The sequence below is a fragment of the Thamnophis elegans genome, chromosome 16 (genome assembly GCF_009769535.1).
Source record: "Thamnophis elegans isolate rThaEle1 chromosome 16, rThaEle1.pri, whole genome shotgun sequence".
In the NCBI taxonomy this organism is placed as follows: Eukaryota; Metazoa; Chordata; class Lepidosauria; order Squamata; family Colubridae; genus Thamnophis; species Thamnophis elegans.
The window spans coordinates 36010661-36038373 of NC_045556.1; the positions used below are offsets into that span (position 1 = coordinate 36010661).

The 27713-nt window shown below is 45.7% G+C and overlaps 1 protein-coding gene across 2 annotated transcripts; it reads left to right on the forward strand.

The window, feature by feature from the left end:
* Nucleotides 1-3813: 3813 nt before the first annotated feature.
* On the forward strand, nt 3814-26222 carry ZBTB34 (zinc finger and BTB domain containing 34). Of its 2 annotated transcripts, XM_032232635.1 has the most exons (3): nt 3857-3940; nt 8825-10399; nt 26096-26222. In XM_032232635.1, the coding sequence occupies exon 2, from the start codon at nt 8847-8849 to the stop codon at nt 10329-10331; it is 1485 nt and encodes a 494-aa protein (XP_032088526.1). In that variant the 5' UTR covers nt 3857-3940; nt 8825-8846; the 3' UTR covers nt 10332-10399; nt 26096-26222. The 2 variants fall into 2 exon arrangements, with proteins under 2 accessions (XP_032088527.1, XP_032088526.1); XM_032232636.1 differs by lacking the exon at nt 26096-26222 and having other exon boundaries at nt 3814-3940; nt 8825-11990.
* Nucleotides 26223-27713: the final 1491 nt, after the last annotated feature.

The window sequence follows — 27713 nt, forward strand, 5'->3', positions numbered from 1 at the left end:
AAAAACAATTATTGGCTCTTCTTCTCTCCATACACCATATTTGTACCTTAAACCATCACTTCCTTCTCCCTCTCTCCTCCCTACCTCCTTTCTTCCCTCTGTCATCCTTCTCTACTTCCCCTTCCTCTCTCCTTCTTCTCTCTCCCCTTTCCACTCCTCCTTTCTCTCCTCCTCTTCCCCCCTTCCCCTCTCTCCTATCTCTTCTTCCCTTCCCTCTTGCCTCTACTTCTCACTCTTCATCTCCTTTACCTGGTGTATTTCAGCTTCTGAGCAAGCTCCGTTTTATGTAGATGGTATTTCCTTTTCAATATAGTTTTTTTTTAAATTAATTTAAAAAAAAAAGAACAAAAAAGTATGCACATACAGTCATTGTATTTTTAATCCCCCCCCCGCCAGCCTAATTTTGGCCGAGATGTAGACCTGCTTACAATTCCCAGCTATTCTCATCATTATCTTTAAATAATTATGCATTCTTACATAAATAGGAGTCAGCTGCCAAGCGTTTGAATTTTTATATATATATAAGAATTTTTTTATTTTTGAATAAACGCAGACAAACAAAACACAAAAAGTGTTTGAATTTTGATCACGTGGTGACCAAGTAACTTATGAAAAACGTTTCCTAAGTCACGTTTGAACGGACGCTAAATGAACTCTTTACGGCGCAACTTTGAACCGGTCACTAAGGCAACCATTATAAGTCAAGTACCACCTGTATATAACAACAGTGAACATTATTTATCCATACTTCTCGATTTGGAAGGAAGAAAAGTCTTTTTTTAAAAACTTTATTCTTATTTTTATTGAAAATTTTTAGAAAAAAAAACTTTTGCAGATGTTTACCTCCCCCCCCCCGCCCTCCCCACCCGAACCCGCCCCTCACCTTCCCCCCCCTGACTTCCCAGAACAAATACAGGGAATAAATCTTTAACAAAGATGTTCTAAAATAAACTTAGTTAGTTAGTATCATCTTCCATTTGAGCTTTAACTCCTCTTTTGTTAGGCTAACTCTAAACAGATTATATCATTCCTTGTTTCTTCAGTCATAAACTATCTGGAATTTCTTAGTCCTGTATTTATTTTGAATATAATCAATCCATCTTCTCCACTCCAGTTTATATTTCTCATCTGAGTGGTCCTTAAGATATGCTGATATTTTAGCCATCTCTGCTAAGTTTGTTACTTTAAATGTCCATTCTTGAATAGTAGGCAAATCTTCCTTCTTCCAGTATTGCGCCACCAACAGTCTTGCTGCCGTTATTAAATACAGAATCAAGTTAGTCTCTATAACAGTACAGTCAGTAGTTATACCTAACAAGAATAACTGAGGGGTAAACTTTATCCTTTTTTAAAGAACATTTTGCATAATCCACCATATTTTTATCCAAAATGCTTTTACCTTTTTACAAGTCCACCATATATGGTAATATGTAGCATCAAGACAATCACATCTCCAGCATTTAGGTTGTAAATTCGGATACATACAAAAGTCTTTTATTTTTAAAGCCTGCATGCCACTTTTTTTTTTTTTTTTTTTTTTTTTTACAAAAAGCAGATTTTTTTAAATTATCCTACCCCAAAAGATAATAAAGAGTCCAGAGCACAGAGGTCGGGAAATGTAAACACCCTCCATGTACCTTAATGTGCCAAGGCAGAGTGACTTGTGAGGTTATTAAGCCCACTCCACACACACACCCCAAATCTCTCCTGGGGGAATCCGAAGCCAGGGAGAGTTTATGATTCTAAGAACATGACGCTGGGCTGAATCAGTTCATAAACTTTAGACACCTCCCCAATGTCCCCTCCCCCAAATTAAAAAAAAAAACCCTTCCAATTAACCCCCATAGCCCTAGCAGAGGGGAAAAGGGTCAGCAGAATGAAAAACGTGATTTTTGCACCCACCAAAGTGAGGCCAGAAAAAGAGGTTCATTCCAGATGCGCTGCAGTGGCGCAGTGGTGAGAGAGCAGTACTACTTCCGCTGACTGCCGGTTGCCAGCAGTTTGGCAGATCGAATCTCACCACCAGGTTCAAGGTTGACTCAGCCTTCCGTCCTTCCGAGGTGGGTAAAAGGAGGACCCGGATTGTTGGGGGGCAAGAGGCTGGCTTTGTAAACCGCTTAGAGAGAGCTGTAAAAGCACTGTGAAGCGGTATATAAGTCTTAAGTGCTATTGCTATTGTTCTGTCCGTCCATCCATCCATCCATCCATCCATCCATCCATCCATCCATCCATCCATCTATCTATCTATCTATCTATCTATCTATCTATCTATCTATCTATCTATCACAGTGGCATAGTGGTAATTCTGCCCACTGCCAGCAGTTCGATCTTGACCAGCTCAAGGTTGACTCAGCCTTCTGTCCTTCCGAGGTGGGTAAAAGGAGGACCCGGATTGTTGGGGGGCAAGAGGCTGGCTTTGTAAACCGCTTAGAGAGGGCTGTAAAAGCACTGTGAAGCGGTATATAAGTCTTAAGTGCTATTGCTATTGGTCGGTCTGTCCGTCCATCCATCCATCCATCCATCCATCCATCCATCCATCCAACTATCTATCTATCTATCCATCCATCCATCCATCCATCCATCCATCCATCCATCCATCTATCTATCTATCTATCTATCTATCTACCACAGTGGCATAGTGGTAATTCTGCCCACTGCCAGCAGTTTGATCTTGACCAGCTCAAGGTTGACTCAGCCTTCTGTCCTTCCGAGGTGGGTAAAAGGAGGACCCGGATTGTTGGGGGGCAAGAGGCTGGCTTTGTAAACCGCTTAGAGAGGGCTGTAAAAGCACTGTGAAGCGGTATATAAGTTTACACATCGATCTGTGTAACCAATTTTTTTAAAAAAATGTATGGACCTATGCTTTACCGTCCTTGTTTCTATGTCACTGAAGAAGGACAGAACAGCTAGGATCCCGGGTGACTGTGGGTCACTGCATTTGAGGACAGCAGCATCCTCTCTTGACCCCTGGCCCCCATCCAAAGAATTCAGATTTATGCAAGAACCGATGGGGTGTGAACCTAAAATGCCTTTTGTGCAGGTGGATTTGATACCAACCTCCCCAAGAATGGAAACTGACCTTAATTGAAGCTAACCTTAATCCTCTCAATTATTATTTTATTTACATTACATTACATTACATTACATTACATTACAATTAGACTGGACTAGAAATATGGAATAGAATAGAAATATGGAATGGAATAGAAATATGGAATGGAATGGAATAGAAATATGAAATGGAATAAAATAGAAATATGGAATGGAATAGAATAGAAATATGGAATGGTATAGAATAGAATAGAATAACAGAGTTAGAAGGGACCTTGAAGGTCTTTTAGTCCAGCCTCCTGCTTAGGCAGGAAACCCTATATCACTTCAGACAAATGGCTATCCAACATCATCTAAAAACCTCCAGTGTTGGAGCATTCACAACTTCTGGAGGCAAGTTGTTGGACTGGTTAATTGTCCTCACTGTCAGGAAATTTAGACTAATAGTATACTATAATTATATAATTATATTTATTATTAAATTAATTATATTATCACAACCACTTTAGGTTTAGGTTTAATGCAAAATGAGATTAGACCTGCTGGGAGCAGGACACCGAAACGCCCACTAGGGGCGCAAGGGAATCGATGTGCGAGGCTAACGCCGCCTCTTCGCGCGCATGCGCCCTTGCTTTCGGCTCCCCCCCCCCGTCGAGGGGGCGAGGCCTCGGCGCTTCCGTTTTTTCCACGCTCCCCCTCTCCACCGCCTATGGCGCCCCGGAAGCGGAATCTGCGCGTCCGTCCTCCTCCCTCCCTCCCCACCCCAGCAGGAAGGGTTCGCTTCCGGGTGCCGCTGGCTGAGGGGGCAAAGCGGCGGCGGCGGCACTCGGGGCAGGGCCGAGCTCCCTCCGGCGGGCCCGCCATGTGAAGAGACCCCGACGCCCCTCAGGTGAGGCGGGGAGGGGAGGGCGGCTGCCGGGCGGCTTTTTGGGGGGGCTTTTCTTTCCGGCTCCTTCCTAGTCAGGCGCCCCCCGTCCCTTTCCTCGAGGGAGGTTTCCTTTTGTTTCCATCCTTTCCTCCCTCGCTTTGTATGCGATCCCGGGCAGCCAATGTAGCGGCTGCCTCCCGCTCGCTCCCCCACGACAACCACCACCCTGCGAGGAGGGCTGGGCTGGAAGGGAGGGAGGGGACTGGCCCAAAGTCACCCAGTCGGCTTTGATACCTAAAGTGGGACTAGAACTCCCCGTCGCCTGGGGATTGGCTAAGTCAACCGACTAGTTTTCATGCCCAAATCAGGACTAGAACTCCCCGTCGCCTGGTGATTCGCACAAATCACCTAGTTGGCTTTCCTGGCTAAGGTGGGACTAGAACTCACCATCGCCTGGTGATTGGCTAAGTCAACCGACTAGTTTTCATGCCTAAATCAGGACTAGAACTCCCCGTCGCCTGGTGATTGACTAAGTCAACCGACTAGTTTTCATGCCTAAATCAGGACTAGAACTCCCCATCGCCTGGTGATTCGCCGAAATCACCTAGTTGGCTTTCCTGGCTAAGGTGGGACTAGAACTCACCGTCGCCTGGTGATTGGCTAAGTCAACCGACTAGTTTTCATGCCTAAATCAGGACTAGAACTCCCCGTCGCCTGGTGATTGGCTAAGTCAACCGACTAGTTTTCATGCCCAAATCAGGACTAGAACTCCCCGTCGCCTGGTGATTCGCCCAAATCACCTAGTTGGCTTTCCTGGCTAAGGTGGGACTAGAACTCACCGTCGCCTGGTGATTGGCTAAGTCAACCGACTAGTTTTCATGCCTAAATCAGGACTAGAACTCCCCGTCGCCTGGTGATTGACTAAGTCAACCGACTAGTTTTCATGCCTAAATCAGGACTAGAACTCCCCATCGCCTGGTGATTGGCTAAGTCAACCGACTCGTTTTCATGCCTAAATCAGGACTAGAACTCACCGTCGCCTGGTGATTGGCTAAGTCAACCGACTAGTTTTCATGCCTAAATCAGGACTAGAACTCCCTGTCGCCTGGCGATTGGCTAAGTCAACCGACTCGGTTTCATGCCTAAATCAGGACTAGAACTCCCCATCGCCTGGTGATTCGCCCAAATCACCTAGTTGGCTTTCCTGGCTAAGGTGGGACTAGAACTCACCGTCGCCTGGTGATTGGCTAAGTCAACCGACTAGTTTTCATGCCTAAATCAGGACTAGAACTCCCCGTCGCCTGGAGATTGGCTAAGTCAACCGACTAGTGTTCATGCCTAAATCAGGACTAGAACTCACCGTCGCCTGGTGATTGGCTAAGCCAACCGACTAGTTTTCATGCCTAAATCAGGACTAGAACTCCCTGTCGCCTGGCGATTGGCTAAGTCAACCGACTCGGTTTCATGCCTAAATCAGGACTGGAACTCACCGTCGCCTGGGGATTGGCTAAGTCAACCGACTAGTTCTTATGCCTTATTTATAGATGGCTGTAGAGAAACTGAGGTGGTGATAAGGTCGGTAAAGAAAACTGCATAGGTAGCCCTCAACTTACCACTACAATTGAGCCCAAAATGTACGTGGCTAAGTGAGACATGTTAAGTGAGTTTTGCCCTGTTTTGTGACTTTTCTCGCCACATTTGTTAAGTGAATCACTGCAGTTCTTGGTGACGCAGTTGTGAAGTGAATCTGGCTTCCCCATTGACTTTGCTAGTCAGAAGATCACAAAAGTGGGGAGGGAATTACCATCACCCCTGGACCCTGCAACCGTCATAAATATGAGTCATTATCGTGTGAAAAACAATCGCGTCCCTTTTTTCCCCAGTGCTCTTGTTAACTTAGAGCAGCCGTTCTTCGTTGATGTTTTTATGTAAGAAAGTTTCAGTGTACTTTTTTTCAGTTTATCAATATGATTGAACTGAAAAAGCACATTGAATCTTTTCTCATATAAAAACATCAACACGCAACATGGGCAATCACGGATAAGCAAGCTGGTTTAATAGGGCAGGTCTCCTTGTCATGCCTTAGCAGTAAAAATAAAAGTCCTTTTTCATGTAAAGGGGATTCTTTCTTCACAACAATGGCTCACAAATACCATTTTAAGGTTCGGTTTATGGCATCTGTTTGCACTGACGTGCGTACCTGGGATACATTCTCTCTTTTATAGGCCTCCAGAAATGGTATTTGCAGACTTGTAAAATATGTGGACGTTTAAATAAAAGCAAGGTACATACGTTCAAAGTTGCTTTATCTACTGTGAACATTGATTTTGCTCACATGGGCTCCGCAAAACCGAAACGCGCTGTTATGAAATCCTTCATCCACTCTCAAATTATAAAGCTTTTTTTTGCACATACCTTTCCTCATTCTGTAATCTTTCCACCTTGCTGCTTTTTAAAGATATATTGAATACAATTTAAAAGTTATGGCTGATTAAAATTCCGGGGAATTACAGTGAAAGACAGCTTGGAGAGGCTGCTAATGTATGCTTCTTTAAAAAGTGAGGTGGCCGGAATAAAAATGAGATCATCATCATCTTCTTTTTTTAAATCTCACGATTCAGAGGGATGAGGCTGCATCTGCATTGGAAGACGAGAGAATAAATTAAATTCCATCCCAATTAGCAAGTTTGCTGTCGCTGATTATCAGCAGGGTGTGCCAAGTCATATTACCAGTGGCTCGGCAAAAGAAATTTTTGCCAATTTTTCTCTGATTTATCTCTGCGACATTCGATCCTAGGGCTGGAGGCAGATGTAGGGTCTCCTGCTTGGGCAGGGGGTTGGGCTAGATGACCTGCAAGGTCCCTCCCAACTCTATAAATCTGTTACCTTTGTTAGTCTTCTGGAAGGGTTGGGAGGGACGTAAGTTGTTCTTCTGTTTACTAAGAAGGTTCAAATGGTTGAGAAATTGTGTTTTTTGGAGTCACGAGAAGGAAGGAAATTGCAAGATTGTTTGTCTCTTAAATGCTGTGTGACCTGCTATTGTACATCAACAGTCCTTGGGGTCAGCTGTCCATACAGCCTTCTATCAGGCAATGTACTTCCATTCCATGCTGGAAGTGGCTGCTGGATTGATGGCAGATTCCACCCCCTCCTTGTTCTCTGCTCTCTTATCTGTCCATCTTTCTTTTTCAGTCATCAGATCTCCCTGTGTTATTTTTCATTGTTCATTTTATTGTTCTGTTGTCTTCTGAGCGGCAGGGTGGCCTACAAGTAACTTTCACTCGAGAGGCTCAGAGTTCAATTCTAGCAGCGACAGTTGTTTCTCTATCAGGGCGCAGAGAGAAAATATCTGCTGCGAACTCTGCATAGGCTTCAGGAAGGGCATCCAGCCAGTAAACACTCAGCCTGATTACGCAGATTGCAAGGTCGTAAAAAGATATATGTATGTATGTAAAGGTTCCCCTCTCATATATGTGCTAGTCGTTCCCGACTCTAGGAGGCAGTGCTCATCTCCCGTTTCAAAGCCAAAGAGCCTGCGCTGTCCAAAGACGTCTCCGTGGTCATGTGGCCAGCATGATTAAACCCCAAAGGCGCACAGAACACTGTTACCTTCCCACTTGCATTTTTGACTTCCTTTCGAACTGCTAGTTGGCAGAAGCTGGGACAAGTAATGGGAGCTCACTCCATTACACGGCGCTAAGGATTCAAACCGCCAAACTGCCAACCTTTCTGATCGACAAGCTTAGCCACTGAGCCACCGCATCTCATATATATGTGTGTGTGTGTGTGTATATATGTATGTATGTTTGATGCAGTGGTGGGTTTCAAAAATTGTTTGAACCTACTCTGTGGGTCTGGCCTCCTTTGTGGGAGTGGCTTGCCACCCATGTGACCGGATGGGAATGGCTTGCCGCCCATGTGACCAGATATGAAGATGCCGACAACACTTGTCAGAACCACCTTAAATTACCTCACACACAGCACTGGCATACATAAGAACATGATGTAAACTTGTTTTTTAAAAGGCATCTTTGGTTTGCATTAAAACAACTTCAACACACACAATGTTCTGATTGCACCACAAACGCAGTCGTCACCCTTACCTCTCACAGAGGCACTGAGTTTTATAAATATGAGCATGACAGTGTAGAATAATCATATCCAAGGACCAGTGGTGGGTTTCAAAAAACTTTGGAACCTCTTCTGTAGGTGTGGCCTGCTTTCCGGGTCCACTGGTGGAACCTCTTCTAACCGGTTCGGTAGATTTGACGAACCGGTTCTACCGAATAGGTGCGAACTGGTAGGAACCCACCTCTGGTATGATGTGTGTGTGTGTATTCTGGTTGTAATCTTTTTATTTCTTCATTTTTACTGTTGTAAGCCACTTAGAGTAGTTCTGCGGCGAGATAGGCAGCAAATAAATGTAACAAATAAATTAGTTCCTCTGTTTTTTGCACTCTTAGTACAGCCGGCACGACTCCTAATGGGTTTATTAATTCCCAGTATTTGAAGAAGAGACTCAATGTGCTAATTTGAAGACGTGTGAATAGTTCTGGGTGGTGCAAGTTAACTCATGCCCGATTGCAGTATCAAGCCGCAGTCCCTCCCACAATCAAGCAACTCCGTGTTAGGGGAATTAATTCTCTCCCGCTTCGCACCACTTCAAACGTGCCATGTCTCATGAATATAATTTGCTCTTTTGAATCCCGGGTAAAACTTGCCACCTCTTGGTATTTTTATTCTCATCAACTTGCAGATCATATGCGGCGCCAAGTTAAACATTGCATCCCTTGCCCCAAACAGCTGGTGGGTGGGTGGAGGGTTTCTTTTTCTTTCACCCCCCAATGCCGTGCATTTTCAATTCCGATTCCGTGAACGCTCCGTTTTGTGTCCTTTTTTTTGCAGGTTATACCTTGGGCCAGGAGACATGGACAGCAGCAGCTTCATCCAGTTCGACGTTCCCGAGTACAGCAGCAGCGTCCTGAGCCAGCTGAACGAACTCCGCCTGCAGGGCAAGCTTTGCGACATCGTCGTGCACATCCAGGGCCAGCCCTTCCGAGCTCACAAAGCCGTCCTCGCCGCCAGCTCTCCCTACTTCCGCGACCATTCGGCGTTGAACACCATGAGCGGCTTGTCAATCTCCGTCATTAAAAACCCCGGCGTCTTCGAGCAGCTGCTTTCTTTTTGCTACACTGGAAGGATGTCTCTGCAGCTGAAGGATGTGGTCAGCTTCCTCACTGCAGCCAGCTTCCTCCAGATGCAATGCGTCATCGACAAGTGCACCCAGATCCTGGAAAGCATCCATTCAAAAATCAGCGTCGGGGAAGTCGACTCGGTGACAATCGGCGGTGAAGACCCCCTGGAGAACCACAACGGCCTGAAGGAGAGCGGCTACTTCGCCAACCCCATTGAGATTTCCCCTCCTCCCTACTGCGTTCAGGGCCGCCCGCCGACTTCAGGGAACGATCTCCGAATGGAAACGACGCCGACCAATGCGCTCCGCGGCCGCCTGCAAGAAGAAGGCCACTCGGACCGGGGTAGCAGCGGTAGCGTTTCGGAGTACGAGATTCAAGTCGAAGGAGACCCCGAGCAAGCGGAGCTGATCATTCGAGAGAGCCAGGCTGCCGAGGTGAAAGTCAAAATGGAAAAAAATGACCGGCCCAGCTGCTCAGATAGCTCCTCGCTTGGTGACGACGGATACCACACGGAAATGGTGGACGGAGAACAAGTGGTGGCCGTTAATGTCGGATCCTACGGCTCTGTCTTGCAAAACGCTTTTTCCTATTCCCAGGGAGCCTCGCAGTCGGCTAACGTCTCCGAATCCTTCAGCAGCCTGAGGAGCTCCGGCAGTTCGAGGTCCATGCTCGGCTCCTACCGAGGCCGTGGGCGCCAAAAGCGGGTCTCTGCCAGCCACTTGCACAGCGACGTTTCCAGCCTGGTGTCGGGAGCCGACAGCGAGCCATCCGCCCATCCAGCAGGCTACGAGAGCAGCCCGCGGGAGAGGAATTCCAGAGGCCACTGGTATGCCTACAGCGAACGGTTGATCTGCATCTACTGCGGCAAGTCCTTCAACCAGAAGGGCAGCCTCGATCGGCACATGAGGCTGCACATGGGCATCACGCCCTTTGTGTGCAAGTACTGCGGGAAGAAGTACACCCGCAAGGATCAGCTCGAGTATCACATCCGCGGCCACACCGACGACAAGCCGTTCCGCTGTGAAGTCTGCGGGAAGTGTTTCCCTTTCCAAGGGACCTTGAACCAGCATTTACGGAAGAATCATCCCGGCGTGGCCGAAATCCGAAGCCGGGTGGAATCGCCCGAAAGAACAGAAGTCTATATGGAACAGAGGGACGACGATGCTTCCGCTCCCGAGACTCTGGATTATACCATGGATGTGCACACCCCCGATTAAAAACAGCCGAGGCTGTTCCTCTCGCCACGCAGCTGGAGCAAAGCACACGTTCCTTCTTCGTTTCTTCGGTCGGTTTCACGAGAGTTATAATTGCGATATTTCCCCCTCCCCCCCAAAATTTTAGCCGTTCTTGCGGGCGTGTTTCCAAAATGAAAAGCTGCTTGTTTTGTTTGCAAAGAAGCAGGGTGAGTTCTATTCCCCAAAAACCATCCAAGGAAATGATGTGCTCGCCGGTGGGGACGAGCTTTTGTTAGATGTGATGACAACAGGGGATAGTGCAGGCTGGTTCACCAACCCAACACCTCACGTTGTGTTGCGGGGAGCCGGCGAGCAGGCAGACGTCCTCAGATGCGAGTCTCATTGCAGTCAATAGGACTTAATTTCAATTTGATCGAAGTGGCATAGCTCAAAAGCTATAAATATGCCTCCCAGCTGTGCTCGTTTTATTTTGTCATATGACAACAGTGGGTTCAAGAAGGGTTTTTTTTTGTTTCTTTTCTTTGTGGAATAACTATTTCGATAGCTTTGAATTTTATATAATATATATACATATATATATATAAACACTTATAAAAGGTTAGGGTTTTTTTTTCCTCTTCTGGTTGGTGAGGGGTGAATGTAGAATATCTTAAATAAATTTTAAAAAGAACCCTGTTGATAAGGCTTTCAAATTTATAAGCCTGGTTTTTCCCTTTGTGCAAATAGGATATCCAGAAACAAGCAAAGTGCAACTTTTTCTTTTACTGTAACTTTGCTTTATAGCGTATAAAAACCAAATGCCATAAATGTATTAATTTGGGGTTTTTTTTGTCTAGAATCCAAACTGGGCAACTTTGGTGCTGACCTCCCCTCTTTTTTATAGGAACAAACAATGTATTGTTATATTAGCCAACGCAGAATATAGGATTGTGGTTTTAACTATTTTTTACTCTGCTCAGAATCTACCTTCATTTCGTACTGTAAAAAGGCAGACCGGGTTAAATCATGTTTTACATTCATCGCTCTGGATAGTTAACAGTCAGCTTAACAGTGGATTTTTTTTTAAAAAGGTTGTTGTATTTGAATCTACAATATTTCAGTGCAGTATTTGTAATGGACCTCTTCAGGTACACTTTAACTTCATACTCTACGTGTTTTCAAATGAAACCGTTGATTTTTAAAAAACTTTTTGTAATGATGTTATATGGGAAACTATGAGCAATATATATCCTATTGTATTAGAGAGGCTTCTTTTAGCTTCTCCATAACAGTGGCTAAATCAGTATTTTTCACAGAGAGCCAATAACAAATATCCTCTTTTCTCTGCTTTTCAGACGTTTGATAACTTTCAAAAGTGGTGCTAACTTCTCCTCCTCCTTACTCTACAGCATTAGAAAATGTGAAACTTAAAACTTAAAAAAAAAAAGGACTTTTTACTTTTCCGCTTAGATTTTGCTTTCCCAGAAACAGACCTCAAAGAGTATAAGCTGGCAAACTTGACTGTATTAAAGGGAGGGAAAAAAGAGAATTCTACACAGTGGGGGAAATGACAGATTTTGTTCAAGTATGTTGTTGCTTTGACGTGTGGTGGGATGGGCCGCTTTTTGATCGGTGCCCGGGAAACGTGAGTGTCCCAAATTACTCTCCTTGCTGGATTTATTAGTGGCTGTTTTGATTTCTGATAACAGAGGTGTAGACAGGAGGGTTGATCAGGTTGAGCAAAATAAGATTGGTGGTGCTTCGTTTGAAGGATGCTCAGGATTCAAAGCTTCTCAGTCATCCAGGTCATGGTTGTTCCACAAGTGTTTTTTTCAAGAAGCCAGTGGGACTCTCTGGTTTTTCAGAAACTCCAGTGGCCTCTTGAAAAAAGATCCATGGGACGCTTCAGTTTTCTCTGTCTACGTGCCTCTAACCCTTGGCAGCACAGCCATGCTATTCCTAGTTAAATGAAACGACGGTTTCTCCGATCACCTTAATATATGCTTCTTCAACAGGGAGAGGGGGACAGGCAGATGTCCTGCCTGTGCACCTCTCGGCCAAATCTGCCAGGATGCATGGCCACTGGATTTTTAAGGGTTTCTATATCGTGGCATCTCCTGGCGTTTCGATCTCAGCCTTCGCTTTTTAATTCCAGGGTGATCCCTTAAAGCTTCTTCACAACTGTGAATTTTTTTTATTTTTTTATTTTTGGAAGGCCTGGCTTTTCTCAAACGAGGGTCCGTGATCCGCCGTCGGAATTCATTCCATTCGGCGGAGGCAACCCGCCAAAAGAGATACGTGAATATCGTGGTTTTTTTAAACACTGAAAGAAACAAGCCGGGCTAAATGTGGAGGGAAGCTAAGGCAGGGCGGCTCCGAAAATTCCCTTCCAAAGGGAGTGCAGGCGACATCTGCAATCTTGCAATCTTTTTTTTTTCTTTTTCTTCCTGAATTGCGGGTTAAAAAAACCAGCTTGGTTCCGCAGGGGTCGTGAAGATGTATGTGTATATATATATAGAGAGAGAGACTTAAGGAAAGCAGAGAATAGATCTTTGCAGTGTTTTAGGGAGAAATGTGTCATTACAGCAGTGTAAAAAAATCTGAAGGACATCACGTCTACTCTGCGAGTGGAGTTTAATGTAGGTAAAGGTAAAGGTTCCCCTCGCACGTATGTGCCAGTCGTTCCCGACTCTAGGGGGCGGTGCTCATCTCTGTTTCAAAGCCGAAGAGCCAGCGCTGTCCGAAGACGCCTCCGTGGTCATGTGGCTGGCATGACTCAACGCCGAAGGCGCTCAGAACGCTGTTCCCTTCCCACCAAAGGTGGTTCCTATTTTTCTACTTGCATTTTTTTACATCCTTTCAAACTGCTAGGTTGGCAGAAGCTGGGACGAGTCACGGGAGCTCACTCCGTTACGCGGCAGTAGGGATTCGAACCACTAAACTGCCAACCTTTTTGATCGACAAGCTCAGCATCTTAGCCACTGAGCCACCATGTCTCTAAACTAACCTATATAGAGGAACATATATATATATATCAGGAAAATGCAGGCAGCCCTTGACTTGAGCCCCACATTTCATTTGCTAAGCGAGACCGTTGTTGAGTGAATTTTGCCCCCTTGGATGACCTCCCTTACGACAGTTGTTCAGTGAATCCCCGCAGCTGTTAAGTTATTAACGAAGCTGTTAAGTGAATCTGGTTTCCCCATTGATTTTGCTTGTCAGAAGGTCGCCAAAGGAAGGGGGGGGGATGTTTCACGTGATGCTGCAGCCGTCATAAATAGGAGCCAGCGGCCAAAGCATCTGAATTTTGATCAAAGGGAGGCTCCAACTGTCGTAACCGTGAGAAACGGTCGTAAGTCGCCTTTTTTCAGCGGCGATCACTAAGAGAACTGTTATAAGTCGAGGCTGACCTGCAGAGTACGGTGGTGGCAGGACACTCTTTTTCACAACCTAGCAGTCGGAAAGCATGTGAGTAGATAAATAGGTACCACTGGGGAGGTCGCAGCGTTCTGTGCGCCAATGGCATGCAGCCACACGGCCACGGGAAATGACAGCATTGGCTCCCTCGGCCCCCCCAAACAGCGATGAGCACCACACCTTAAACTCGGACACGACTGGACAGGGAAATCTCTACCATCATCTTCTCAGGAGGAGAAAGATTACAGGTTTCTGGCCAGGTGGGATTGGCAAAATGCCCACAGTGTGTGCACCAGTAGGAGAGAGAAAAAAAGCAATTTTCACACTTCCATAGGACGTCAGCGAGGGCATAGGTGTGTGTCCATTCGGGCATCCTCTTTACGCTTCTTAAGACGTAAGCTACCTTTTGGCCCGAGGAACAAAACCGGTTTTTTAAATTGCTTTGCCAAGGTTTTCTGAAACAAAAGTCCAGCTGTGTAAATTAATCCCAACCTTTTACTCTGCTGCCGTGCCTTTTAAATCAGTTGGCTTTTCTCCATAAGGGTCGGGATTAAGGTGGGGGAGGAGAAAAAGAGGACGGTTAATTTTCTGTTCCGCGATCTTAGCCCTCTCTCGGTCCTTCCCAAAGCATATAAAATACCGTTTGTTTTATTTATTTTTAAGCTGTAAACTTGAGCTGGTTTGAGTTTACCAAAGAGAGATGTATCCAAAACCTTGTTTTTAGATTTATGCAGATTTCGTAACCGGGGCATAGTTAGTGTTAACCCGCCTAAGCGTTCGTCCATCTGATGACAGCCTTCTTTTAAAAGAGGGTGGTGTTTTTTTTTTAAATGTCCTTCCTAGATTTGCCTGCGTTGACAGGTTGTTTCCCTCTTTCCTGCCAGGGTTCAAAATGATCAAGCCATAATATAGTACTGTATAAATCAAGAGAGCTTCATAGGAGATGGCAGCTGTCGGAAGACGACCCGTATAAAGTTAAACCAACAGTATTTTCCAAACCGTTTCAGTCAGATTTAAAAGCAGGGCAGGACACGCATGTAGAAAATGGATTTCTGCTCCAGTTCTGCCACTTATTGGGAGGCAAAACATCCCGCAAAGACCAAATGAACGCAGGGAAGAAAAATATCTAGAAATTTGATCATATCGACGAATGAATTCCTCACTCCTGTACATAACACTGGCCATATCCCCCTCCCTTCCACCATTCCTTATGCCACTTTGGCTATTTTAAGTTGCCTGGACTTCAACTCCCAGAATTCCCCAGCCAGCGTGAATTCTGGGAGTTGAAGTCAAGGCACCTTGAAATGGTCAACGTTGAGAAAAACTGCCCTTCAGAGTGTTTCAGAAGCTGGTCCAATGTTGCTGCATTCAGGTTGACCCTCTTAAGAGCAGATAACGACGGTGGCTGCCATTTTAACCGGGCCACTCTACCCTGGTGAAGGATTTCGAGTCCTGGGATTTCCAGCTGCCGAAAAGTTTAGACCCGTGATGGCAAACCTATGGCGTGCGTGCCAGAGGTGGCATGTAGAGCCCCCTCCTTGGGCACACGCACCATTGCCAGCTGCTCTCCTGATTTCTGGTGCACACATGCACGCTGGCCAGCTGGTGTTTGCGAGCATCCGAGCACCAGTAAATGACTTTGAGAATGGTCCAAAAAATGGCCAAAAACGGACTGAACAACCGTTTTTTGCCCCCTTTTTCAGGCCATTTTTTTGGGGGCCTGGAAAATGGCCTGAAAACAGCCCCCAAAACAGCCACCGGCCAGTTGGTCTTTGCACACATGCACACATGTTCCAGTTGGGGCACTCGGTGCCAAGAAGATGGGCCATCACTGGTTTAGGCGAACGATTCTACTGATAGAAGAGAATATTTGTAGCTCAGGGTTGAACTTGTGGGGTCTTTAGTGCTCTCTGAGCTTAGGTGTTTCCTTGCAGACGTTTCGCGACCCAACTAGCTAACCTCATCAGTGCTAGAAGGGATGAACTATTCTGCACAAGGACTCGGCAGCAAAATAAGCAGTGTGTTGAGCTTTCCAGATAACCGGGGAGTGGCCTTCGCGCAAAAGGCAGGATGCGTTGTGTGAAGCATTCCTTCTGCGTCTTCCTTAGATTTTGCTCTGCCATTTCCGCTGGAATGTTGCAAGGTGAACCAACGACAAGGTCTCAAACCTAACCACAACCCCTAAATTGTGCCTTTTTGCACCGTGTTTCCAGGGGTACACCTTACTCTTTTGAAACTCAGACCTTATCCACACCTTGGTGCAAAGCAGGCAGTGAGCCAGTCGTACTGCTGACTTTTACAATGTTGAATTCACCCAGAGTTGCAAATCCATTTCATTTATAAGTAACGCAGGAATTAAGGAAAGCCAGCGAGAGAGCTATACAAATCTTTGGGTTAGATATGTGAAATCATAGAAAATTGGTTCATAATTGAGTCTCTTAATCTACCTTTTTTTTTAACTACGTAGACAATGTGAAAAAAAATAAAGAAACCGTGACAATGTCCTTGGTTTATGTGTTTTAACCTATTTACATACTGTGAAAACGAATTTTTATACTTTTGCTAATGTTTGTGGTTTTCAATATCAAATGAGGTTTTTTTTTTCTTAATCAGTTAACTCTTCCATATAGTTTCTATTGAGCTTGTAAATAAACTAAGGGGTGGGGGTGGGTGGGGGAAAGCTTTGTAAATAAGTGGGTTTTTTTTTAAAGCAACAGAACACCTCACCATTGGTTCTGTATTCAAGAATGAATGCTTTTTAGTGACAGGGAGGATAGTTGTTTTTTAAGAATATTTGCCCTAAGAAAAGGAGATTTAGGGAATTGCAATAGTCTTCAACCTTTCATATACCCTGTTTCCCTTGAAAATAAGACCTCCCCGGATAAATAAGCCCAATCGGGGTTTTGAGTGCATGCACTAAAATAAGCCCTCCTCCAAAAATAAGCCCTCCCTGAAAATATTTAACCGCATGCGCAGCTGGTCCCCACCGTTTCCTGCGGGGGGAAACATGCCCCATGCACTCTGCATGCACCTGCTAGCCACATGGAAGTGGCCTTGCGGAGGCCACTTCCACAAACCCTAGCTACCACGCCCCTTCTCTTAGTGGCGGCCACTAGGATTGGCAAGGGTGTGCCAGAAATAAGAGACAGAACTTCCACCCTCCTCTGGATCTGCTGATTGGTGGGGCGCAGGGTGAGATCAAGGGGCCTTAAGACCCCCTAAAAAAGTAGGGCTAAATGCTTATTTCAGGGGGTCAAAAGAAAATAAGACCCTGTCTCATTTCCGGGGAAACACGGTATATATCAAACGCGTGTTTCACAGTAGAAATTAACTTGAGATCAGGTTGAGCACACCTAATCTCCCCAAACCACAATTCATCCTTGACCTTCTCCTCTGCTCCGTTCCCAAGAATGGAGAAAGACCCAAACAGCCGTACCAGGTATAGCCCAAGTGCTCCAAGGTTGTTGGGCGTACAATACCCATCGTCCCCACCAAGATTTGGCTGGGAAGCAGGGGAATCGAAGTCCAGCGTAAGGTTGAAGAGGTTCTCTTTGAACATAACATAAGATTGAAGAAGGTAACCTTGAAATGTTATTAAGGGCAGAGGTGAAAGATTTTATCTCGGCCTTCTCTTGGTATGTACGGCTTGTCGGCCCGAACTGATTTTTCTTTCCCTCAAGTCTTCTTACAAATTTGCAGGATAAACGGACTTTTTCATCCTTGTTAGATAGAATTGTGTTATCTGAAGCAGTTGCTCTTGAGCTGTACCGTGTAGGAAACCGCAGGAATTTTTTTTTCTTTTAGATCAAGGGCTGGGGAGGGGGGCGCGTGGGAAAGAGGGTGTGTTTGAGCTTTATTCTTTAGGCGGATATCTCTTCTTTGAAATATACGTTAAGTTTACTGTGACTTCTTTTGTCGTCGTTTTATCGGAAGGGGGGTTTCACATTGAAGCCCCTGCAAAAAGGGACTCAAATATGCAACAACCTAATCTATTTTCTAAGGGGGAATTCTACCCTGGAATGGTGCTTTTAAGACTGGTCAGGGTTATTTATTAAATTTTTTATATATTTTAAAGTATTTGGGAATCGTGTAAATCCTTTATATAAATATAAATATAAATAAATATATATAGATATATATATCTATGAATCTTATATTATTAGTTCATGAACTGTAAGGAGCGGAGGAAGGCTCAGCAGCTGAACCCAGGGTTCGGCGAAGTCATTCAGAATGTTCAATCGTCATTTTCACGAAATCTCCCCGCAGGTCGTATATCAAATGTCTTCGCGCGAAAACGGAATTATGCAATTCCCCTGGAGGAGATACGCCGTACAGGTAGTCCTTGACTTATGACCACAATTGGGCACCATGTTAACTTCCAACGGTGACTAAACGGATGGTTGTGAGTCAAAAGATTTACCTGTACTAGCTGATTTTTTCGAAGGTGCGGGATACGGCAGACTTGTTGGTTCTGGAAGAAGCTTCTTCGAACGCTTTTAAACTCTCCTCTCAGATTGCCAGGTGTGCCAAACCCAGTGAATTCACACTGCATTCTGCATCTTTCCTGTCCCTTCTCCAGGCAGCAAGACGTCCTCTTTTGCTCACACCTGAGGGGCACGTTCTGGAACAGACCCTCGGGCTTCAGCTCCCCCCCCCCCTTAAACACGAAGAGCATCCGCCAGTTTTTTTAGACTCAACAGAGGTGACCAATCTTGGCGATCTTTAAAAACCGGCAGGCTCCCGACTCCCGGAATTCTCCACCCAGCAAGGTTGGATGCCCCCATGATCTAGAACAGGGGTGTCAAACTCGATTTCGTTGAAGGCCGCCTCAGGGTCGTGTTTGACCTCAGTGGCCGGAGGGGTGGGGGCATGGCCAGTTTGACGTCACTCGAGTCGGGATCCTTCCGTAGCGGCCCAACCCCTCTGCAGTGAAAACGGGCTCCCAAATTGCACTTCAGGCCATGACAGCCTCCTGCCAGCCTCTGCCAACCACATGCAGCTCTCCCGAGTTTGTTTTCATTGGTAGAGGCACCGCAGGCAAATTCTTCGCTGTTTCCAGGTCGGCCTCGTGGGCCTGATCTAAGTACCCCACGGGCCAGATCTGAGTTTGACACCCCTGGTCTAGACTATAACGCTGTATTTTCCAGCCTCCTTCCTCCCTTGCCATTTGCGTGAAGCAAGGGCTAAATCTTTTGCAGGCGGGACGAAGGGAGTCTTATGAATTGTCCGATTACTTTTGCAACTCGCCCCATCAGCTATGACCATGTCACAGCCTGACTTTCTCTGTTCTAGAACATGCCTCCTAACCATGTGTCTCCATTAGAGGAAAGTCGAGATTCTCTTTTGAACTTTGAAAAAAAAAATCACTTTGTTTACACCTCTCTGGCTCAGACACGCAACTCACAACATGATGTGGGTGCGTTGGCAAATGGCATTCTTCAGTAACTTTCTATCAAGAGCCGCCAGCTTTTGATGTCCTCATCAATATTTGAATTCTTTGAATGACTTACCTCAGTGTCAATATTTTGCAATATTAAACCGGTAACCTCACTAACTCCACACGCTTCATCGATAACGTGAAGTCAATGAAATGGATGCTCTTAAAGCAACTGAACTTGCCATTAAGGATTATTTTATAGCATGAGATATTTTAGAATATTTATTCAAATGATATTTTACTCTTATACTCAGATGGGGTTTTTTTTCGTTGTTGTTGGGTTGTTGTGGTTTTTTTGGTTGATTGGTTGGTTGTTCTTCCTTCCCCCCCCCGCCCCCTCCCCATTCTGTGACATGAATATTTCAATGCTGCTTTTATTTTGTTCTAATGGATTTTTTGGTTGGTTTGTTTCCTTGCTTGTAAATTGCCTTTTTATGGTATAAATAAAAGTCGATGGGAATTGCCGTTTATAAATTAAAATGCTTCTGAAGCACAGACGCTGTCTCCGAGTTTGGATTTCTTTTTCAAGAGATGCCATGTCGCTGGGCATCCGTCACCATGCCCTGCTTGGTTAAAATCACCCCGAGTTCATATTATCATGTCCAGAGGTGGGTTCCTACCAGTTCGCACCGGTTCGGTAGAACCGGTTCATCAAATCTACCGAACCGGTTAGAAGAGGTTCCACCAGTGGACCTGGAAAGCACTGAAATATTCCTCTCCTCTCCTACAGAAGAGGTTCCAAAATTTTTTGAAACCCACCACTGATCATGTCCCTCTATCTCTATCTAAACCACGATGTGGCTTGGTTTGAGGGTTCGCATGTGGTTTATAAATAAAACTTGGGGGTGTGGTGAAGCTGTGTTCATGGACCTTAAGAGTTCTGTTTGAGGCACCCATTCCCAAGTGATCTATGGAGATTCATCCAGGTCATGATTGTCCTTAGATTATTTTTTTTCCAAGAGACAACTGGATTTTCTGTTTTGTTTTTTTTCTGAAGAGGTTTCCCTTCTTATCCAAGAAGCTTCTTCAGCTCTGATAGGATAGTGGGGAATGGAAGGATTTACACTCTTTGCAGGCAGCTGGTCATTTGCATCTTTTTAGAGAGTCCTTGAGGCCACTTGGAGGTTTATCTAAAAGTAAGCACACAAACAAAAAGGGACATGGGGGCTCAGTGGCTAAGACACTGAGCTTGTCAATCAGAAAGCTTGGCAGTTCGGCGGTTCGAATCCCTAGCGCCACGTAACGGAGGGAGCTCCCGTGACTTGTCCCAGCTTCTGCCAACCTAGCAGTTCGAAAGCATGTTAAAAAATGCAAGGAGAAAAATAGGAACCACCTTTGGTGGGAAGGGAACAGCATTCCGTGCACCTTCAGCGTTGAGTCATGCCTGCCACATGACCACGGAGACATCTTCGGACAGCGCTGGCTCTTCGGCTTTGAAAGGGAGATGAGCACCATCCCCTAGAGTTGGGAACGACTGGCACAGATGTGCGAGGGGAAGCTTTACCTAAAGACACAGACAAACCTCCAAGTAGCCTCAACAACTCTGAAAGAATGCAAATGATGAGCTATCTGCAAGAAGTATCAATTCTTCCATTCCCCACCATCCTGTCAGCGTGGCACGACAAAACCGTGGTCCACTAAAGCGCGCCCGATTAAAGCGCGTACCTGACGTCATCAGCAGTGCGACAAATACGACCGCGGAGAAAAAAGGGCGCTTTAAAAAGCGCTTTTAAAGCAAGCCGATTCACGTTAAGGTAAGGGTTAGGTTTAGGGTTAGGTTAAGGGTTAGGGTTAGGGTTAGGTTAAACGTTAGGGTTAGGTTTAGGGTTAGGTTAAGGGTTAGCGTTAGGTTTAGGGTTAGGTTAGGGTTAGGTTTAGGGGGGTTAGGTTTAGGTTTAGGGCTTAATTTTAGCTTTACCGCTCACAGCGTGCTTTTTTCGTTGCGCTGTGATGACATCAGGTACGCGGTTTCGTCGAGCGCGTGTTTTGTGGTGGAACCCCTGTCAGAGCTGAAGAAGCTTCTTAGATGAGAAGGGAAGCCTCTTCGGAGAAAAACAAAGGAAGTCTTGAAAAAGCACCTGGGGGGCCATTCCCAAGTTGGAACATAAAGAGAACATTTCCCCATACAGACTGTGGTCACTTGGGGTCAGCTGTACTGCACTTTGGCCGGTCACTCCAGGGCTCACGACGATATGCGCCGAGCTAAATTCAATTCGGAATGATCTCAAGCATACGGGGCTTGGCATTTTCATTCTCCCCCCTCCCTCCTCCGGTGTCTTCGGAACATGATCCGTTTCAACCCCACCGCCACTCACTCGTATTTCTGAGGTCGTTCAAGCACTAGCTGAAAAAAACCTGCCAGCCTTTTCTTGATTTGCAAAATGGAAAAAGAGGTTTTAAGTCTTGTGTCACCAAAATAAAAGGCCTTACAGCAAGCCCTTTTTAAGGGTGTGGATTTTGCAATGTCCCTCACGGCCGCCTAGCTCTCTCTCCCAGCCGGAGTTGCCCAAACCCGTTTTTTGTGTGTCTTTCACTCATTCTTTATCCCAGCTTGTTGAAAGAGATGAACTCTAGGCTAACGGCAAAGGAAACCTCCTAAACTCAAAGGGTCAGCTTTAGATTTGGAAAAAAACAAAAAACCACACACACAGACAGGATTTGCAGCTAAAACTGATCCCAGGCCCACCGAGGGAAGGAGCTGGCTTAAACTCCGGTTCACTTAAATCAACCTTGGCTTGTTCATAAACCACCTTAAAGGCAAAGCCTAAAGACTTCAACGAATGATTGTTTAATTTAGTTTGATTTGGCTGCCAGTTGAGCACTTCTGAGGTTTTTTTGGGGTGTTTTCCCCCTGCATGCTTTTGAGCTGGCAGGGTGATACAACATCTGTCAAGGACCAGGTGCAAAATTTTGGCCTTTCATCTCACAAAGCAAATCCCCCCCCCCCCCCCCACTTTTCGCCAAGAGAAAATGCTGTTTTCCTTTGCTCGGGTGATGACAAAAGGCCCCGGCCTCATCTCTCTTCGTTATTTTCTCTTCTCCTTCAACCTCGATAAGACGCTCATGGGAAGATGTTGATGGTGCTTTGAAAGAAACCTGCCGGACTCCGAGAGGACGGATCGTGTTCTGGCTTGCCCCTCTTTTTTTAAGGGGGTGGTTTAGTAGTCGATTTCTCTGGGTTCCCGTCAGAGGGAGAAGGGGGGGGGAGGATATCGGTTGGGCGAATTGAGTTGAAGCCACTCGCGGCGTTGGCTTTTCCCCATCTGGAGGGGTTCAGACCACCAATGTTTTATCTCCAGGGGATTCAAGTCTGGCAAAAGAGACCCTGCCTCTAAAAGGATTAGAAGACCTTTTTTTCAGGCGGGGGGAAAAATAGTTACAGATATTGGGAGCATTTTGACAATTGGGAATTCTTTTGTTCTCCTTCTTCCTCATTCTTTCCTTCTTCTCCTCCTCTCCTCTCCATTCCCTCCTCCCTCCCTGCCTTCTTTCTCTCTTTTTCTTTCTTTCGTGCCTCTCTGTTTCTTTCTTTTTCTCTCCCCTCCCTCCCCCTCCCTCTCTTTTCTTTCCTTCCCTCCCCCTTTCTTTCTCTTCCCCTTTCTCCCTTTTTCTTTCTTTCCCTTCCCCCCTCTCTCCCTCTCCTTTCTTTCCCTCCCTCCCTATTTCTTTCTCACTCCCTTTCTTTCTCTTCCCCTTTCTCCCTTTTTCTTTCTTTCCCTTCCCCCCTCTCTCCCTCTCCTTTCTTTCCCTCCCTATTTCTTTCTCTCTTTTCTTTCCTTCCCTCCCTCTTTTTTCTTTCTTTTTCTCTCCCTCTCCCCTTTCTTTGTCTTTCCCTCCCTCTACCCTCTTTCTTTTTCTCCCCCTTTCTCCATTTTTCTTTCCCTTCCCCCCTCTCTCCCTCTCTTCTTTCTTTCCCTCCCTCCCTATTTCTTTCTTTCTCTTTCCTTCCTTCCCTCCCTTTTTTCTTTCTTTTTCTCTCCCTCCCCCTTTCTTTCTCTCTCTTTCCCTCCCTCCCTCTTTCTCTCCCTCCCTTTCCCCTTCTTTCTCTCTTGCTCTCTCCCTCTTCCTCTTTTTTCTCTTTTTTCCTTCCTTTCTCTCTCTCTCTCTCTCTCTCTCTTTCTTTCTTTCTTTCTTTCTTTCTCCCTCCCCTTCATTTAACACTGGCTGCTGGATGTTTTTTCAGGTTGCTTCCTTTTAGACCGCTCCTGCCCACCTTGTGACTTCTCCATTGCACAAGGAGCTGGTTTTTTGTCGCACCTGCAGGAAAAGGGCGGAATGGGCTTGTCAAAAAAAGGGATGGCAACTTCAGCCAGGGAGACAACTAGACTTCAACCTGTACGCAAACATTCCTGCCTGGTGCTCACGGAGTCGGCTTGTTAGGAGTGCGTTGCGAGCACTTCCTAAAATTAATTGTGTTCCACCGGGGAAGCGAGGTGATGAAATGTGTTCCTGCTGTGCAGCTGTGAAATAAAAACAAATTTTAAGCCTTGCTTTGAAATGCGTCTTTACCTCTGGCAGGTGAAAGAATGCACAGATTATATTCTCCATCCAAGATTAATTCAGCGTCAGCAAGAAAATCTAAACCCTGAATTAATTATAGGTGTAATTTACGGCTTAAATTACACCGGTAGCCCTCGACTTGCAACCGCCACTGGGCCCGTACTCTCTGTTGTTAAGTGAAGCGAGTTTTGCCCCATTTCACGACCTTTCTTGCCACAGTTGTTAAGCGAATCACTGCCGTTGATCAGTTAGTCAGACAGTTGTTAAGTGAACCCGGCTTCCCCATTGAGTTTGCTTGTCAGAAGGTTGCAAAAGGGAATCAGGGTGAAATCTGGGACACGGCCGACGGTCATAAGTGTGAACCAGTGGCCAAGCACCTGAATTTCGATCACGTGGCCATGGGGATACTACAAAGCTTGTAAATGTGAAAATCGGTCGTAAGTCACATTTTTCAGGGCCATTGTAACTTTGAACGGTCGCTAAATGAACTGTGGTAAGGTCGAGGACTACCTTATAAGAAAGATGACCAACAGGTCCTTGTTTTGGGGAACAAAACCGAAATTTATTCCCCCATAAATTAGTTGCAGGCTTATTCGTTCGTCAAATAAAACCCCTTGAATTGTTATTTTCCTTTGCATCTTAGTGGCGCTGAAATGTGTTTGATATTTGGAGCCCGACCCCCAAGCAAAAATACTCTCCCTGTTTCCCAAAATAAATGGACCGGCGGAGGATAAATGTATTTATTCCTTCATTTTTTCCTTCCTCCTGTACCACTAGAGGGAGTAGAGAAATCCACCATTTGTCCACATACACACACCCTCCTTCAACCTAATTGCAGGGAATTTCACATGGCAACAACCTCACAGGGTGTGGGTTGCGAATGGTTTTGTAGCAGTCATCTGCAAAAAAAGGGGGGAGAAAAAAGGCTTTTTCTAAGCTGCTGAAAAACACGCATTGTTCGGGCACGACGATTCTTTTGTCTGCCACAATTGTTAATGTACAAAGATGCCCTGTGGGGTTTCATTTAGTTTCCCCTCCCTCCTCCCTTTACAACAACACAGGAATATGCAGGAGATATTTCTTGTCTCCTTCTCCCTTTCCTTCTCAATTTCCCCTTCCCTCTCCCCTCTCTTTGTTCCTCTCCCCACTTCCTCTCTTTCTCCCTCTCCCTTTCCTTCTCCCCTTCACTCTCTTTCTTTCTCTCCCTCTGTCCTTTCCTCTCCCTTTCCCCTTACCTTTCCCTCTCTTTCTTCCTTTCCCCTCTTTCTTCCTCTGCTTTTCCTCTCCCCCTCTCTCTGTTACTCTCTCTCTCCCTTCATCTCCCTTTCCCCTTCCCTTTCTTCCTCACCCCTCGTCCTCTCCCCCTTTCCCCTTCCCTCTCCCTTCCTCTCCCCTCTCCCTTTCCTTCTCCCTTTCTTTCTTCCTCTCGCCCTTTCTCTCTCTCTTCCCTCTCCCTCTCCTTTTTCTTCCTCTCCCTCTCCTTTCCTCTCCCTTCCCCATTCCATTTCTTTCTCTCCCCTCTTCCTCTCCTTCTCCCCCTCCCTTTCCTCTTCCCCTCTCTCTTCCTCTCCCTCTCTTCTTCTCTCCCTATCCCTGTCTCCCTCTCCTTTCCCCCCTTTCCCTCTCCCTTCTTATCCTTCTCGCTCTCCCTCCCTCCCTCTGTCTCCGTCTCCTTTTCTCTCTCTTTTTCTAGCAAAAGCTATTGTTCACCCCAGGGTGTCACGGAGGTGAATCACATAGCTAAAAACGCTCATAATCCTTTCTCAAAATACCCAAACACTCATTTTGATGGGAAAGAAAGGATGACCATTACCTATTCACTAGCTATGATTGATAGAAGGCATTAAGCGCTCCTTCTGGCTGCTTCCAGAGAAGGAGAGAAAGGAGGGAAGGGATAGAAAGAGATGGAGAGAGGGCAGGAGGGGGAAGAGGAAGAGAGGAAAGGGGAGGGAAGGAAGAAAGAGGAAAGCAGAGGAAGGGATAGAAAGAGATGGAGAGAGGGCAGCAGGGGAAAAAGGAAGAGAGGAGTAGGGGAGAGGCAAGGGAAGAAGGAAAGGCAAAGGAGAGGAGGAAGAAAGGAAGTAGAGAAGGGAGGGAGGGTGAAAAGAAAAAAAATCAGAGTGGTATTAATACAAAATAGGCATATGGAAGCAACCCAGTATGTATATTTTAACCTTTTATATGAAAAAAACAAATATGTAAACGTGATAAATAAGAACAATAACTATGTGAATGTATACTTGTATCTATATATATGAGAATAAATTTTTTAAAAACTTTTTGAGCCTTTTCCTATTGTCCCCCCAAAAAGGTACCATTTTTAGGTGTTAAAACAGTTCCTGCAATAAGTGTCCCTGATCTCATATCACCGTTCTCGCTGCACAAGAAGGAAACTCTTAAGGGTTGTAGCTAAAATGGGACAGTTACTAATAGTTTGTTTGTTTTTTAACAGACTCAGAGTCAAGTTTAGTTCTATATGAAGCATTGAGACTCTAAAGGATTCACATCTCCAACAGCCATGGCCGGGGCTGAGACAACCAGGAAGACGGAAACGTTGTTTAATAGTCTAGTACAAAAAGGTAAAAGTTCCCCGCGCGCATCTGTGCTAGTCGTTCCCGGCTCTAGGGGGCGCTGCTCATCTCCGTTTCAAAGCCGAAGAGCCAGCGCTGTCCGGAGACGTCTCCGTGGTCATGTGGCCGGCATGACTCAACTCCCGAAGGCGCATAGAATGCTGTTTCCTTCCCACCAAAGGTGGTCCCTATTTTTCTACTTGCATTTTTTAACGTGCTTCCGAACGGCGAGCTGGGACAAGTCACGGGAGCTCACTCCGTTCACGTGGGCGCTAGGGATACTTGGCCTCCCCACGTGTAGGAAGGGAATTACCAGGAAATGCTGGATTTTTTTGTACTTTAAACCCCTCTGCTCTGCTCTTGCTAATCGTATTTCCTGTTTGTTTTATGATAAATAAAAGTTCGGCAACTTCCTTCACTGTGTACCTACTTGCCCCAGAGCAGGAAGTAAACATGCATTCCCAATGAATTCTACACAAAATCTTTCTCCCCTGTTTTATTTTGGTTTAATGTAATGTGTATTCTCGCCCGAACGGACTTCGTTATGTGAGTTCCCATGGTTTTGATCGTTTCCAGGCTTTCACCAGGGATCTCTCTCTCTATCATGGTTTATTTCTTCCTTTTGTTTCAAAGACCAGTAAGCCGCTTGATGATGGGGAAGGCTAGGCTGTTTTATTTATACCAAGAGAAGCCAGCCAACCGAGGCCGAAAATATATTCAATGCAAGACAAGTAGTCGAACAGGATGTCAACAACGCAACTCATCTTGGCCGTTTTCCCAGGAGATGCTTTCAATTTTTATCTGCTCGATTGCAACCAAATCGTGTCATTTTAAGCCAAAACGTACAAGGTTTTGACATGCGTAGAATTCTTCTAATTTCTGGGATCCTGAATAATGTCAAATAATATGTAGATGCACCTGTGCTTAGCTTGTTCTACGGCAGGTAATAGTTTTGTTTTTTTTCGGAGGGGGGGAAGCTTCTTTTCCAAAAGAGACTGGACAGGCATTTGTCCAGAATGGTACCAGAAGTCCTCAAGTTACAACCATTCAAAGTTACACTGGGAAAAAAGTGACTTTTTCACACTTAATGACCACTGTGCTATCCTTATGGCCACACAATCCAAATTCGGAGGTTGGGCAAGCTGTTCACATTTAGGATAGTGGTGGTGTCCCCTTCGGCCACCTTCGGACGAGGGAAGCTTGGAGGGATATTTTTTTTGGTGAGGATATTTTTTTTCTTAGAAGTCTGGGATCTCTGGGATATTTTGGCTGGTCTGTGGGATCTCTAAGAGCCACCTTCCGCACTAACATTCAAAGGTGCCCTTCTTTCTCCTCTCTGCCCTTTTCAGAGTCTGCATTTTCCGGCACTCCCTGGGACGTTTGGCCTGTCCTCTGCAGGTCCTCCAGCAACCATGTAGCTAGTCGACCTTCTCCAGAAGGATCTGTGCCTAACTTGGTCTTCTAGTGGTGCCCCCATCCCCACCGTAACTGAGTTGACTG